Source organism: Mustelus asterias, chromosome 1 (assembly GCF_964213995.1).
Source record: "Mustelus asterias chromosome 1, sMusAst1.hap1.1, whole genome shotgun sequence".
Lineage (NCBI taxonomy): Eukaryota > Metazoa > Chordata > Chondrichthyes > Carcharhiniformes > Triakidae > Mustelus > Mustelus asterias.
The window spans coordinates 10,674,643-10,690,404 of record NC_135801.1 but is presented as its reverse complement, the minus strand read 5'-3'; the positions used below and the strand labels follow the sequence as shown (position 1 = coordinate 10,690,404).

The following is a 15,762-nucleotide window of genomic DNA, read 5'->3' as shown; positions in this document are numbered from 1 at the left end:
GAGAGCGCTGCCAACAATTTGATTGGCTAGCAACTTTTGAAGGCGGGACTTCTTCCTCAATGGGTGTGGAGGTCTTGTCCTGAGCCAATTAACAGGCTGACAGTCATAAAATTGGTTCTGGGGCTACACAGCCACACAGAGGAGGGCTCGCCGCTGATCTTTAAACCAGGAGGTGGGACCTCTAGGTAAAATTCAGCCCGTGATCCCTCACTCTCCTCACCTCTGGTAAAGTGCCTGGTAAGAAGTCTCACAACACCAGGTTAAAGTCCAACAGGTTTATTTGGTAGCAAATACCATAAGCTTTTGGAGCACTGCTCCTTCGTCAGATGGAGTGGAAATGTGCTCTCAAACAGTGCAAACAGACAAAATCAAGTTGCAGAATACTGATTAGAATGCGAATCCTACAGCCAGCCAGGTCTTAAAGGTACAGACAATGTGGGTGGAGGGAACATTAAACACAGGTTAAAGAAATGTGTATTGTCTCCAGACAGAACAGCTAGTGAGATTCTACAAGCCCAGGAGGCAAGCTGTGGGGGTTACTGATAATGTGACATAAAGATGGGACTGCAGGCAGTCTGCATCACAGAGGAACCATGTTGCTGGACACCCAGCGGAAAAGCTACGGCATCTCCTCCGGAGCCTTCAACATGTCATTGATGAAGACAAACATCTCGCCAAGGCCATCCCACACCCCTACTTCTTGCCTTTAAACAACCACGCAACCTCAAACAGACCATTGTCCGCAGCAAACTACCCAGCCTTCAGGAGAACAGTGACCACGACACCACACAACCCTGCCACAGCAACCTCTGCAAGACGTGCCGGATCATCGACACGGATGCCATCATCTCACGTGAGAAGACCATCTACCAGGTACACGGTACCTACTCTTGCAACTCGGCCAACATTGTCGACCTGATACGCTGCAGGAAAGGATGTCCCGAGGCATGGTACATTGGGGAAACCATGCAGACACTACGACAACGGATGAATGAACACTGCTCGACAATCACCAGGCAAGACTGTTCTCTTCCTGTGGGGGAGCACTTCAGCAGTCACGGGCATTCAGCCTTGGATCTTCAGGTAAGCGTTCTCCAAGGCGGCCTTCACGACACACAACAGCGCAGAGTCACTGAGCAGAAACTGATAGCCAAGTTCCGCACACATGAAGACGGCCTAAACCGGGATGTTGGATTTATGTCACATTATCAGTAACCCCCACAGCTTGCCTCCTGGGCTTGTAGAATCTCACTAGCTGTTCTGTCTGGAGACAATACACATTTCTTTAACCTGTGTTTAATGTTCCTCCACCCACATTGTCTGTACCTTTAAGACCTGGCTGGTTGTAGGATTCGCATTCTAATCAGTATTCTGCAACTTGATTTTGTCTGTTTGCACTGTTTGAGAGCACATTTCCACTCCATCTGACGAAGGAGCAGTGCTCCGAAAGCGTATGGTATTTGCTACCAAATAAACCTGTTGGACTTTAACCTGGTGTTGTGAGACTTCTTACCGTGTTCATCCCAGTCCAACGCCGGCAACTCCACAAAGTGCCTGGTGTCAGAGGCTTCACCGTGAGGGGAGTGTGAATGAGATAGGAGCTTCACAGTGTGAAAACCATGGGTGCAAACCTGTGCGTGTGTGTGTATGTGTGTGTGTGCGTGTGTGAGCGTGTGTGTAATGGAATTCCTACTTACCATGTTGCCAGGGTTAGTGCATTGCGGTTCTGTCCCAGTCACTGCTGCAACGTCCCTCACGAAACAGACTCAACGGCAGCGAGAGTTTTGCATATTCAGTTTAATTGGTTTCACAGAAACACCAGATATTTACATACACTCGTCAAAAAAAACCACCAGCACAAACTGATTTTCAGTATCACAGTAGATAATTGTAATGTGCATAGCTCCATGCTAACCATTGCATACACTGTACACACAACATCCTCAGCAAACAAAACCACCGTACATAGAAAACATAGCAGTAAATAGGTAACACCAAGTTACACACACACACGCTCACACACGCACACACACACATACACACACACGCACAGACACATTAGACACGCGCGCACAAAACCTTTCATTTTTACACGTACACAGGAAAGCAATAGACAGATAGGCAGTTTTGTACTGTTGAACCTCAAACACAATGTCTGCAGAACAGAGTCCTGCTCCCAGGCCCTCATTTCAGTGGGAGGGAATCACTGCAATGAGGCCTGGTCAAAGCCACAACACTCTTGAGTACAGCTGATGGAAGACTTCAAAGTACACTGTAAAAAAAACACACACTTAAGGGGAGAATTTTACAACTAGCCATATCTGAATTCAAAGTACATTCACATACAAAAAGAGAGGAGGAAAAATAAAAGAGAGTTTCTTGGTCACTGCGCCCTTTGTCTGTTGATACTCACGCTTCAGGCTCGTAATCTTGGTATTCACCCTATGAAGAGTGGAACCAGAGAAAAAATATTAGTTTCAAAGTACAACAAGAGCTTTCCGACCATCTCCTTCTGCCTTGGGATGTGTCCTAAAGCCAGCCCCTCTGCTTGGTAAACAGCCAAGCCCAGAAGTGTAGTTTTCCCCGGGTTGGTCCCAGCTCTCCCTTTGCATCTCATCAACTTAGAGGGTCGTGGTGGTGTAGTGGTATTGTCACTGGACCAGAGATCCAGGGTAACACTCTGGGGACCCAGGTTCAAATCCCACCGTGGCAGATGGTGAAATTTGAATTCATTAAAAAAATGATCTGGAATTAAAAGTGTAATCATAGAATCCTTACCGTACAGAAGGAGGCCATTCGGCCCATCGAGACTGCACCGACAACAATCCCACCCTGTCCCCGTAACCCCACATATTTACCCTGCTAATCCCCCTGAAACTAGGGTCAATTTAGCATGGCCAATCAACCTACCCCGCACATCTTTGGAGTGTGGGAGGAAACCGGGGCACTGGAGGAAACCCGCACAGATACAAGGAGAATGTGCAGACTTCACACAGACAGCGACCCGATGCCAGAATTGAACCCGGGTCCCTGGCGCTGTGAGACAGCAATGCTAACCACTGTACCACCGAAATGATGACCATGAAACCATTGTCAATTGTCGTAAAAACTCATCTGGTTCACTAATGTCCATTAGTGCTACCCTTACCTGGTCTCCACCTACATGTGACTCCAAACTCACAGCAATGTGGTTGACTCTTAAATGTCTCTGAAATGGCCTAGCAAGCCAATTAGGGATAATGAATGCTGGCCCAGCCAGTGATGCCCATATTCCATGAACAAACAAACGTTTGGTACTTGCAACTTAGTTAGACTAGCCTAGGGATAATATGTGAACACTTGGTAAGTTTGAGACTTCAAACCGAACAATTTCCACTTCACTGCTGCTGAGCTATTGGATGACAATTTGCTAACAGTGTTTCCTACTCCTTTCGTGGAGTACAGGTTTGTTTCTTGTATTGTTCCTTGGGAAGTGGGCATTATTGGCAAGACTAGAATTTGTTGCCCATCCTTGTTTGCCCTTGATAAGGTGGTGGTGAGCTGCCTTCTTGAACCCTGCAGTACATGTAGTAGGTGCACCCACAGTGTTGTTAGGAAGGGTGTTCCAGGATTTTGACGCAGTTACAGTGAAGGAACAGTGACATAGTTCCAAGTCGCGATGGTGGACTGCTTGGAGTGGAACTTGTAGCTAGTGGTGTTGCTACCCTTCTCCTACTAGCTGGTAGTGTTCACAGTCTGGAAGGTGCTGTTGAAGAAACCTCGGTGAGTTGCTGCAGTGCATCTTGTAGATAGTACACATTGCTGCCACTGTGTGTTCACAGCAGTGAACATTTAAGGTGTTCGATTAATCAAGCCAGCTGCTTTGTCCTGGATGATATCAAGCTTCCTGAGTGTTGTTGGAGCTGCACTCATTCATCCTGTTGGAGATTATTCCATCACACGCCTGACTTGTAGATGATGGACAGACTTTGGGGAGTCAGGAGATGAATTACTCGCCACAGAATTCTCACCCTCTGCCTTGCTCTTGTAGTCACAATGTTCGTTGGTGCCTCCTGTTCCTCACTTAAGTGACCACGTATGAGCTTAGAAATTGAGAAGTGGACGTCAACATGGAGCTTGACCCTTGATCTCAACTTCCCAGCAGGCATCACCAGCTAGCAACCAGAACTGGCAACCTGGTTGATTTTTAATCTTTAGTGCCAGTCCAATTATCAAATAGCAGCTACTGCTTGTCTCGGTTCAGCTGACTTAACACAGACTGGGTAATTGAACCTGGCACCATCTGGTCTCTATAACCTCGAAGGATTACATAGAATTTACAGCAGAGAAATAGGCCACTTAGAACAACAGTTCTATGCTGATGTTTATCACAGAATCACAGAATCCCTACCATGCAGAAGGAGACCATTTGGCCCATCGAGTCTGCACCGACCACAATCCCACCCAGACCTTACTCCCAACACCCCACATATCTACCCTGCTAATTCCCCTGACACCAGGGTCAATTTAGCATGGCCAGTCAACCTAATCTACACATCTTTAGGAAGGGAGGAAACTGGAGCACCCTGAGGAAACCCACACAGACACGGGAGAATGTGCAAACTCCACACAGACAGTGACCTGAGGCCGGAATTGAATCCGGGTCCCTGGCGCTGTGAGAGCAGCAGTGCTAACCACTGTGCCACCCCTATATTCTGTGCAAGCCTACTCCCAATTTAATTATTTCTCCTTAACCGACCCTATTATCCCTTTATTCCCTGCTGTCTCTCATGTTTGCATCAAGCTTCTACTAAATTGCATCGGTGTTATCATTTTCAAACGTTCCATGTTGCAATCAGTGTCCAGCTCCTTAACACACTGTGTAAAGAAATTCTTCCTAAATCCTTTCATTAATTTGTTAGTTGCTATCTTACATACATTCTCCCTCATTCTGAATTCACCCACGAGCGGAATAAAATGTCTCAGCATCTACCTTATCAAGTCACTATTGTTACAATTGTGAGATCACATAGGATTGTTATGTTTCAGGACTGAGTCTATAATTTAGGGTAAAATGGAGGAATGAAGGGTCATGTGACCTCTTCCGAATCTTGACGACAGCAAAACTGGGTGACTTGGTTGTTAAAGATGAAAAGAGGGCTCAGGTTATTTTACAGAAAGGAAGGTACAAGCCTGTAGACAATGACAAAAGCATTTGTACTGACACTGAAAATGTCCAGTTTTGTAAATAGGTATACTTCGAACTGTCTATTTAGTTTCAAGATAGAATGAAGTTGGGACTCTAAAGGATAGCTTATTAGCATTTCTACCTGGATACAAGGCCTATGTGATTCATATTGCCATGGAGATGAGCTTTGAGAGAATAAGCGTCTATAGGGGGCCATTGTTGGATCAAGTAACATGTTTCCCTTAAAATATCACTGAATGTTACAGACAGGTCAGTCTTCAAGATGCTGTTAGAGACAGCTGAGAGACAGAGGTAGTCATTCTCTATGGTGCACCATGCTAGAATGCAGACGGGTCTCACATTTGGATTGAGGAGACCAAGGTGACAAGGGTTTAAACAAAGATGAAAGATTTGCTAAGCTTTGGCCACAGGGAGTGTTCTCCAGGATAATTTACAGCAAGGAAATCAGTTTGAAAACTTATCCGGCCGGAAAAGGAAAAAGCTTAGAATCACTTTGGACTGGTCCCTATAAAACTAGATGTCCATTTGAGGGACAAAAATAACCATACAGGAAGATTTTTAATCACCTGAAATATTAAATAGAGGATTTTTTCTGTAATTTAGAGTATAAGTTGCTGACTTAAATAGTGTTTTGTCAACAATGCTTTAAGATTGTATGTTACAGTAAAAGTCTTAGAACATGAAATCTTGCTGAGCAATTACGCTAAATTGGTCACTGGGAATGGAAATTTCTTTTTAAAAGTTATCGGTCACAACAGGGGTTGTCACACCATGTCTCTACTCCCTACGCAGTCTCATGCAAAGAATGATCTCTTGGGCAATATGTTCTTGGACTGTCTCTGTCTTTGGAATTGTACCCAAATCGATAAGAGAGGATGGGGGAACATGTATCATGAAAAGTAACTGCAAGAATTAAAAGAAAATTGAAGTCACTGCACGGGATTTCTTAATGTTTGCCCTCTGTTCTCATCACTGCTCCTTGAACAGCCACGAGGAAGCGCATTTGAGAGCTCTCTGAAGTTTCCCTCAGGAATATGCAGTCATGCATCACAATCACTTGAACTTTAGTTCTGCAGCCGATGGTGCCATTTGTAACCTCAGCATTGGATACCTGACATGTAATTCAGAAATCTATCTTACATTGGTTTAAATCTGTTTAAGTTTGCATTAGTCTCTTCGAGATGTTGGAATGTAACCGGTGACAATTTTGTATTAGATGGAATGTGACCAATGGTAACAAGCTATAAGGGTCAGCTGACCCAGTAAACCCTGGAAACAATTATAGAATGATGTGATGGTCAGCTGACTCACTATAAATAACAACCTGTTGGGAATTGTGGGGAGCTTGGATTGGCCCAGGGTGAGGCCCCAGGTTTGGAGTAATGAAGTTTCTTTATTAAACCCTTTCTCTGATTTATAAGTTGGAGTAAGTTTTGTTACATTTTTATTGTCTGCATTTGAAGAGTTCCTTCCGAGGAGACACGAGAGGCTAATTTGAACTCCTCCATTCTATATTACCCACAATAAGAGGAATTTCATGAACTCACCCCAGGGGCTGCTCCAAAGGCCTCAGCGTCAGGATCTATCTGCAGCGCTTCTGTGTTGTCCACCATACCTTCCTGAGGGAAAAGGTCTTCATCCTGTCAAGAGAATAAGTCAGCATCAATACTGATTCACCCAATACTGAGCTATCAGCAGTAATCATGTAGGGTGGCGTCTGGTTTTGTACCAGACGGTTCTGGGTTTCAGTGCACCTCAGCACTGTTCCTGTACCAGTACTCTCAGGTCCGGTACTCTTAAGCTCACATTGCTCGCAGAACTATCGCCCAGCCTGGGGGAAGGTCTGTTCAGTCGCAGGCACACCCCAACAAATCTGAAGATGATTCAGAGAGTCATCCAGCGCAGAAAAAGCCCTTCGGCCCATCGAGTCTGCACCGGCAATAATTACCACCAAAGTCGCACTAATCCCATTTTCCTGCACTTGTCCCATCTCCTTGAACTGTTGTGATATTTCAAGTGCTCATCCAAATATTTTTTAAAGGTTTCCGGCTTCGATTACCTTCCCAGGCAGTGCATTCCAGATTCCCACCACCCTATGAGTGAAAGAATGTTTTCTCAAATCCCCTCTGAATCTCCTGCTCCTCACCCTTAAGCAATGCCCCTTCGTGACTGACCCCTCAACCAAGGGGAACAGCTGATTCCTATCCACCCTGTCCATTCCCCTCATAGTCTTTATACATCTCTCCCCCCTCAGCCTTCTCTGCTTTAGAGAAAACAATCCAAACCTATCCAGTCTCTCCTTATAGCTCAAATGCTCCATCCCAGGCAACATCCTGGTGAACCGCCTCTGTACCCCCTCTAGCAAACACATCCTTCCTATAGCGAGGTGACCAGAGCTGCACACAGAAATTCAGCTGATTTGATTTGATTTGATTTATTATTGTCACATGTATTAACATACAGTGAAAAATATTGTTTCTTGTGCGCTATACAGACAAAGCATACCGTTCATAGAGAAGGGAAGGAGAGAGTGCAGAATGCAGTGTTACAGTCATAGCTAGGCTGTAGAGAAAGATCAACTTAATGCGAGGTAGGTCCATTCAAAAGTCTGACAGCAGCAGAGAAAAAGCTGTTCTTGAGTCGGTTGGTACGTGACCTCAGACTTTCCCGAAGAAGAAGGTGGAAGAGAGAATGTCCGGGGTGCGTGGGATGCTTAATTATGCTGGCTGCTTTGCCAAGGCAGCGGGGAGAGTAGACAGAGTCAATGGATGGGAGGCTGGTTTGCGTGATGGATTGGGCTACGTTCACGACCTTTTGCAGTTCCTTGCGGTCTTGGGCAGAGCAGGAGCCATACCAAGCTGTGATACAACCAGGAAGAATGCTTTCTACGATGCATCTGTAAAAGTTGGTGAGAGTCATAGTGGACATGCCAAATTTCCTTAGTCTCCTGAGAAAGTAGAGGCGTTGGTGGAGCTTTCTTAACTATACTGTCAGCATGGGGGGACCAGGACAGGTTGTTGGTGATCTGGACAGCTAAAAACGTGAAGCTCTCGACCCTTTTTACTTCGTCTCCGTTGATGTAGGCAGGGGCATGTTCTCCTTTACGTTTCCTGAAGTTGATGACAATTTCCTTCATTTTGTTGACATTGAGGGAGAGATTATTGTTGTCGCACCAGTTCACCAGATTCTCTATCTCATTCCTGTACTCTGTCCCGTCACTGTTTGAGATTCAACCCATTATGGTGGGTTGGCCGAACCAACTCCAACATGACCTCCCTGCTTTTAAGCTCTACGCACTAGTGAGCTGTTATCAAAGTTTATTTAAGAATACAGTTAATATATAGCAATAATTCTTACCAATTACAAACAAGAAAGAAAAACCACCATGATATTGTATAAACCTTAACAGCTAATTCCGTTCCAACCAAACAAATCCCACAAACAAAACACTTGCCACAGGTTTCGCACAGAAAATATGAATACTCACGTGATGCTGGAACTTAGTGCTTTGGTTGGATGCTGTAGTTCTCTTGATAGACGCACAAGCTTGAAGTCAGAACAGCTTCCCAAAATATCAGGGAGAGAGAGGGGCTCCAGGGGCCCCGCCAACAGCAGAATTTTCATTCCAGGAAGGCCAGGAGACCTGCTTCCAGCTAGCCAACAGAATCTATAATACCAGGGAGAGTGAGAGAGAGAAAAACTGCCTGCCATTTGACAACCAGGGGCAGCTTCTAACTCAAACAGCAGCAAGCAGCCAAGCTGAAAGTGAAACCTTGAATTCACTATGAAGAAAACAAAAACTGTCCAAAACACTTGACCCGCCACCCAATCTTCCCTCAAACAATGCAGGGTCATAAAACAATCCCAGAAAATACCTGAGGCCCAGAGTAAAAATAAACAAATCCCCCATTTAAACCATTGAAGCAGCAATAAAAGGACTTCTAGCAGACAGTCTGGCAACAATGAAAAAAACCAAAGCTGCTTATAGTTGCAGAGAACATGATTTAAGAAAAACATTTCTTAAAGGTACACTAGTGTCACACATTGAATAGTGACTCTCACCAGCTTTTACAGATGCACTATTGAAAGCATCCTTTCTGGTTATATCACAGCTTGGTATGGCTCCTGCTCTGCCCAAGACTGTAAGAAACTACAAAGGGTCATGTACGAAGCCCAGGCCACCATGCATACCAGCCTCCAATCCATTGACACTGTCTACATTTCCCGCTGCCTCGGGAAAGCAGCCAGCATAATCAAGGACCCCACGCACCCCAGACATACTCTCTTCCACCTTCTTTTGTCAGCAAAAAAATACAAAAATCTGAGATCACGTACCAAATGATTCAAAAACAGTTTCTTCCCTGCTGCCATCAGACTTTTGAATGGACCTACCTCACATTAAGTTGCTTTTTCTCAACACCTTAGCTAAGACTGTAACATTACATTCTGCACTCTCTCCTTTCCTTCCCTATGTACGGTATGCTTTGTCTGTATAGCTCGCAAGAAACAATACTTTGCACTGTATACTACATGAGGGGGGATCTCAGAGAGGTTATAAAATTCCAACAGGATAGACAGGGTAAATTCAGGGAGGATATTCCTGATGGTGGGGGAGTCCAGAACCAAGGGTTACAGTCTGAGGATTCGGGGTAGACCACTTAGGACGGAGGTGAGGAGACATTTCTTCACCCAAAGAGTGGTGAGCCTGTAGAATTCATTACCACAGGAAGTAGTTGATGCCAAAACATTGAATGCATTCAAGAGGCAGCTGGATATAGCACTTGGGGAGAATGGGATCAAAGGTTATGGGGAGAAAGCAGGATTAGGCTCTTGAGTTGGATGATCAGCCATGATCTTGATGAATGGCTGAGCAGGCTCGAAGGGCCGAATGGCCTCCTCCTGCTCCTATCTTCTATGTTTCTATGTGACAATAATAAGTCAAATCAATATGATATAGGCTTAAGAGGCTGAATGGCGTCCTAGGCTTTGCTGTTTTTCACATGTGGCAGTTTGCTATTCACAGAATCTTTTTTCCGAGGTGAAATGCACAGTCGTAGCACTGTCAGGGGACTGAGGAGCTGATAAATCAGTTGTCAAGCTGTCCATTAAGTAGCAAGACTCTGGTTACGAATGGTGAAATGATGAGGTTGCAGTCGGAATGGCAAGAGCAGTTGGCAAGATGTCAGTCAATTGACACTGGCTAATGAGTAAGCAGCATAGTTGGCAGGTTGCCTGGTACTGACACATGGATGGGGCAGGAATGATCTGCCAGTTCGTCATCGTCTCAACTGCATTAATCATGTAGCAAGACATCTGATTCATAATTTATGACTGTACATCAAGTTTTGTTTCCCTTCCACCCAACAAAATGCCTACACTACAAGCAAGGCGGTCCAAAGCTATCGGGTGCCCTCAGTAAATCATGTGCCCCCCCCCACATTAGAATTAATTTTGTGCACAGAATGAATTTTAAAAATCTGCATTTATACCTCGCAGTAAGTTGATCTTTCTCTACACCCTAGCTATGACTGTAACAGTACATTCTGCACCTTCCCCTTTCCTTTTCTGTGAACGGCATGCTTTGTCTGTATAGGGCGCAAGAAACTTTTCACTGTATGTTAATACATGTGACAATAATAAATCAAATCAAATCAAAATAATTACTGATTTAAAAGGAGAACATTAGGAAACCAACTGCATAACCTCATTGTTCCACAATTTTCACAGCATACGCACCAGAGGAAATATCTATTGTGTGATACTGTGCGTTCCTGCAACACTTGGCCCATTTCACGCGCAATTTACACAATCAATAATCATTACAATGGAGTGGGTTGGATGAAATTACTTTCTCCAATGTCATTTACTGGTTCACAGTTTTGCAGCAGTCATTTGATGTACACATTTGTAAAACCGTTGCATAAACAGAATGAGGAATATAGTGTGAAATTTTAGGAAAGGTTGGGCAGCACGGTGGCACAGTGGTTCGCACTGCTGCCTCACAGTGCTAGGGACCTGGGTTCAATTCCCGCTTGCGTCACTGTCTGTGTGGAGTTTGCACGTTCTCCCCATGGGTTTCGGGGGTCCATGGTGCAGCCTCAGAATGTTTCCAGATATCCCTCTTCTTTCTCAGTAAGTCCACCTTCTGGCCTCAGCTTCCTCCCAGAAATCACTCTTCATTTCCAGGAGGTTAGGTTGATTGGCTATGCTAAATTGACTCGAGTTTTGGGGGGATTAACAGGGCAAACATGTGGGGTTACAGGATTAGGGCCCGGGTGGGATTGTGGTCGGTGCAGACTCGATGGGCTGAATGGCCTCCTTCTGCACTGCAGAGATTCTGTGATTCCATGATGATTCTATGAGGTTCATCTTCTTTCCACAGTAGTGGGTCAGTGACATTGGGCGTCTTTTCAAGACAGTGCCAGGTATGACAGCGAATTACATGCCATCCAGACCTGCCCTGCCATCAAATACAGCGCAAAACGCCAGGGTGCGTAATGAATGAGGTCGGGACCGGAGGAATTGGCGTGTTTTACCACCAGCCACCACAGCGGGAAACACTCCACATGCCATTCCCCACCATGGGACTTAGTTCCAAGCTGGAAGAGGTCTGCCCGTCGGCCGGAATTGTATCGCCCCGCCCACCAGGGGAATCGGAGCAGACGAGGGGCAGACAGTTTTGGGCGGGACTTTACAGTTTTGGGACGAGCAAGGGCATAAAATCCCGCCCGTCAACTCTGTTTCTCTCTCCACAGGTGCTGCCACCTGTTTTTCCAGCACTTTGTGTTATTATTAACCAAGCTGGCTGGTGGTTTATTTAAATAGAACAGATAAGTGAACAATATGCCACATATAACAGTGAATAACATCAAATTTACAGCATAGGAATGAGCCATTCCATCCAGCTAGCCTGTACCAGAGTATATGTTGCTCACAATCTCCTCTCACCCTGTCTTATCCAGCTTTATCAGCATATTTTGCTATTTCTGTCTCATATGCTCACTCTTAAATATATCTTTCCTATTAGCCTCAACTATTCTTTATAGGAGTGAGTTCCACACTGTAACCAGTTTCTGGATACAGATATTAGTCTATCAATTTCCTCCTGGTTATCTTATTCATATTGCTCCTAATTTTGGACTCTTCCACAGATGGAAACATGTTTTCCACTTATTAAATGTATTACTTTACTCTATTAAACCCCACATAATCTTAAAAGCTCCTCAGACTTCTCTTTTCTACAGGAAAGAGACACAGCCTTTTCAGCTTTCATGACAGTCATAACCTTTCAGTTCTTGAATCGTCCTTGAAATTTTTTTCCGAATCTTATAATTATTTTCTGAACTGCCTCCAGGATCTCTGTACCCTTTTCATAATATGGAGACCAGAACTTTTCACAGCACTCCAAGTTAAAAGTTTTAAAGTTTATTTATTAGTCACAAGCCGGCTTACATTCACAACTGCAATGAAGTTACTGTGAAAATCGCCTAGATGCCACACTCCGGCACCTGTTCGGGTACACTGAGGGAGAATTTAGCATGGCCAATGCACCTAACCAGCACGTCTTTGGACTGTGGGAGGAAACCGGAGAACCCGGAGGAAACCCACACAGACACGGGGAGAGTGTGCAAGCTCCACACAATGACCCAAGCAGGGAGTCGAACCTGGGTCCCTGGCACTGTGAGGCAACAGTGCTAATCATTGTGCCACCATGGCCTAACTGGGCAGCACGGTGCCTCACAGTGTCAGGGACGTGGGTTCAATTCTGGCCTTGGGTGACAGTGTGGAGTTTGCATGTTCTCTCCGTGTTTGTGTGGATTTCTTCTGAGTGCTCTGGTTTCTTCCCACGGTCCAAAAAGTCGTGCTGGTTAGGTGGATTGGCCATGCTAAATTCTCCCTCAGTGTACCCGAACAGAGTGTAGCAACTCGGGGATTTTCACAGTAATGTCATTGCAGTGTTAATGTAAGTCTACCTGTGGCTAATAAATAAACTTTTTTAAAACTAGGGTGTGGTATCTGTTTAGCATAACTTCTCTGCTTTCAATTCTATTCTATCTCTCCGGAAACAGACACCAGCGCTGGAATTCTACCACCTCACCCGGCATGAAATTGGAGCGGGCGAGGGGTGGGTAATAGAAATGTCCGTTGACCTCGGGCGGGAATTTCTAACCTCACTCGAGCGAGACCATAAAATCCCACCCCAGTTTTTATTTTACATTTATTAACCGGGGATGCTACTTACAGTAATTTGGATATCTGTACCTCAAGATCCCTTTGCTTTGCTACCCAATTTGTCTTTTATTTTCCCAGGAGTTTGTGGCTTGTAAGACAACAAATGAAGGAAAACTCCAAATTTTGATGAAGAGACAGAGGTCTGATGACGCAAGGAAGTCCTTCACAGAGCTCCTTTCGTCTCTGGACCTCGGTCTGAAAATCTACGGGATATCCAAAACATACAATCGAACTCTAAAGTTTTAGGTCTGTTAGAATAGAAGAGTGTATTTACTAGAGGATGAAATGGTCCATAATGAGGCACTTTAAGGGCCGCACGGTGGCACAGTGGTTAGCACTGCTGCCTCACAGTGCCAGGGATGTGAGTTCCATTCTAGCCTTTGGGTGACTGTCTGTGTGGAGTTTGCACGTTCTCCCCATGTCTGCGTTGGTTTCCTCCGGGTGCTCCGGTTTCTTCCCACATGATGTGCAGGTTAGTTGGATTGGCCATTCTAAATTGTGTCCAAAGATGTGTGGGTTGGGGAAATCACCGGGGTAAATACGTGGATTTATGGGGATAGGGTCTGGGTTAGATGCTCTGTGGGAGAGTTGGTGCAGACTCAATGGGCCAAATGGCCTCCTCCTGCACTGCAGGAATTCTATAAGACTTTGCCCATTTCATACTTTCATATCAGTACAATAAAGAATAAGCAATTCACACTGAAGGACAAACTCTCTGCTTCTGAGCACCGATATTCTCAGTTGAAAGAAATGTCTCTCTGTGAGAAGAGTCTCTTGCAGATGATCAAGGGTAAACGAACCTAATCTTTCAGAGTCAATGCCACTTCAATTATAACCATAAACAACTGAGACAGGGCATTCTGTTCATACAACCACAAGCTGCCTGGAGCTAAATTAAAGCCAATATAATGGAGACAAGATCTCCACGCGAGAGAATATGCTATCAAGATCACATGACAAAGAGAGGCTTGGACTGCTTTAAATCACTGTTGATGTAAAGCATGCTGCTGTGAAAATTAAATACAAAATCTGAAAGCTCCCTTAATTGGTAGAAATCACAGTATGTTCCCAAGGACATCATTAATAACCTGTAAAGGTACAATAACGTCAGCAGGGCCAATATTGTTCTGTTATCCGCAGGTCACTGCATTAACATTTCACAAGGTGAATTCCTTCAAATTATTGTATCCTTTACTCTTTAATGTCCTTGGATTAAGCATTTACATAGAATCATAGAATCCCTACAGTGAAGGAAGCCATTCAGCCCATCAAATCTGCACTGACTCTCTGAAAGAGCACCTTACCTTGGCCCAGCCTCCATTCCTGTAACCCCATGCATTTACCATGGCTAATCCACCTCACCTACACATTTTTGGATACTAAGGGGCAATTTAGCAGGGCCAATCCACCTAACCTGCACATCTTTGGACTGTGATCCACCTTTCAACAAATGGGGGAAGCAAGTGCAAGATCACAGAATCCAGTACTGCCTGCAAGAGTCAACCGGGTCATAGAATCATAGAATAGAATCCCTACAGTGCGGAAGGAGGCCATTTGGCCCACCAAGCCTACACCAACAACAATCCCACTATATCCTGGTAACTCCACATATTTGTCCTGTTAATCACCGACACTACGGGGCAATTTAACATGGCCAATCAACCTAACCTGCACATCATTGGATTGTGGGAGGAAACCAGAGCACCCGGAGGAAACCCACGCAGACACGGCGAGAATGTGCAAACTCCACACAGACAGTGACCCGAGGCCGGAATTGAAGCCAGGTCCCTGTCGCTGTGAGGCAGCGGTGCTAACCACTGTGCCACCTAGTATGTTGCAATTATTTCAGCTTCTCTGCAGTACAAATGAATCAAGTCCCTCACATAAACGGTAGATGCTCAGCAGTACTAGGTATTCCAGTTTGACAGCTCTTAATAATAGAAATGTTGTAAATAGAAAGAAATACCTAATCGGTATGAAGAAGGCCGTGCTTCATACAGCTGGTTGAGGACATTACTTGAATCACTCAATTTTAATTATGTACTTGAATATTTTCCTTTTAAACTTTACTGTCTGGTTCACAGTCAACAATCACCCTTATAAGTGAACTTTGTGTCGCTTATCAACTGAAGCGTGCCTTTTATTAATAGTCTCCAGTTAAACAAATAGCATTGTGTGGGGTCATAATGAAGATATATTGCTGTTTCAATGTAATACGCATTGCTGCTTCAATGTAACACATATTGCTGTTTCAATGTAACACGCATTGCTGTTTCAATGTAACACGCATTGCTGTTTCAATGTAACATGCATTGCTGTTTCAATGTAACACGCGTTGCTGT

The 15,762-nt window shown here is 44.7% G+C and overlaps 1 protein-coding gene across 1 annotated transcript in view; it reads right to left on the bottom strand.

Annotated features, from left to right (window-relative positions):
* Positions 1 to 2,389: 2,389 nt before the first annotated feature.
* LOC144491353 (alpha-synuclein-like) overlaps positions 2,390 to 15,762 on the bottom strand; it is a 109,625-nt gene continuing 96,252 nt past the window's right edge. Inside the window, exons 4-5 of the mRNA XM_078209050.1 lie at positions 6,736 to 6,828; positions 2,390 to 2,442 (exon numbers count right to left, since the gene is read on the bottom strand). Of these exons, the coding sequence (XP_078065176.1) occupies positions 2,410 to 2,442; positions 6,736 to 6,828 (126 nt within the window). The 3' untranslated portion in view covers positions 2,390 to 2,409. The remainder of the gene's footprint in view (positions 2,443 to 6,735; positions 6,829 to 15,762) is intronic.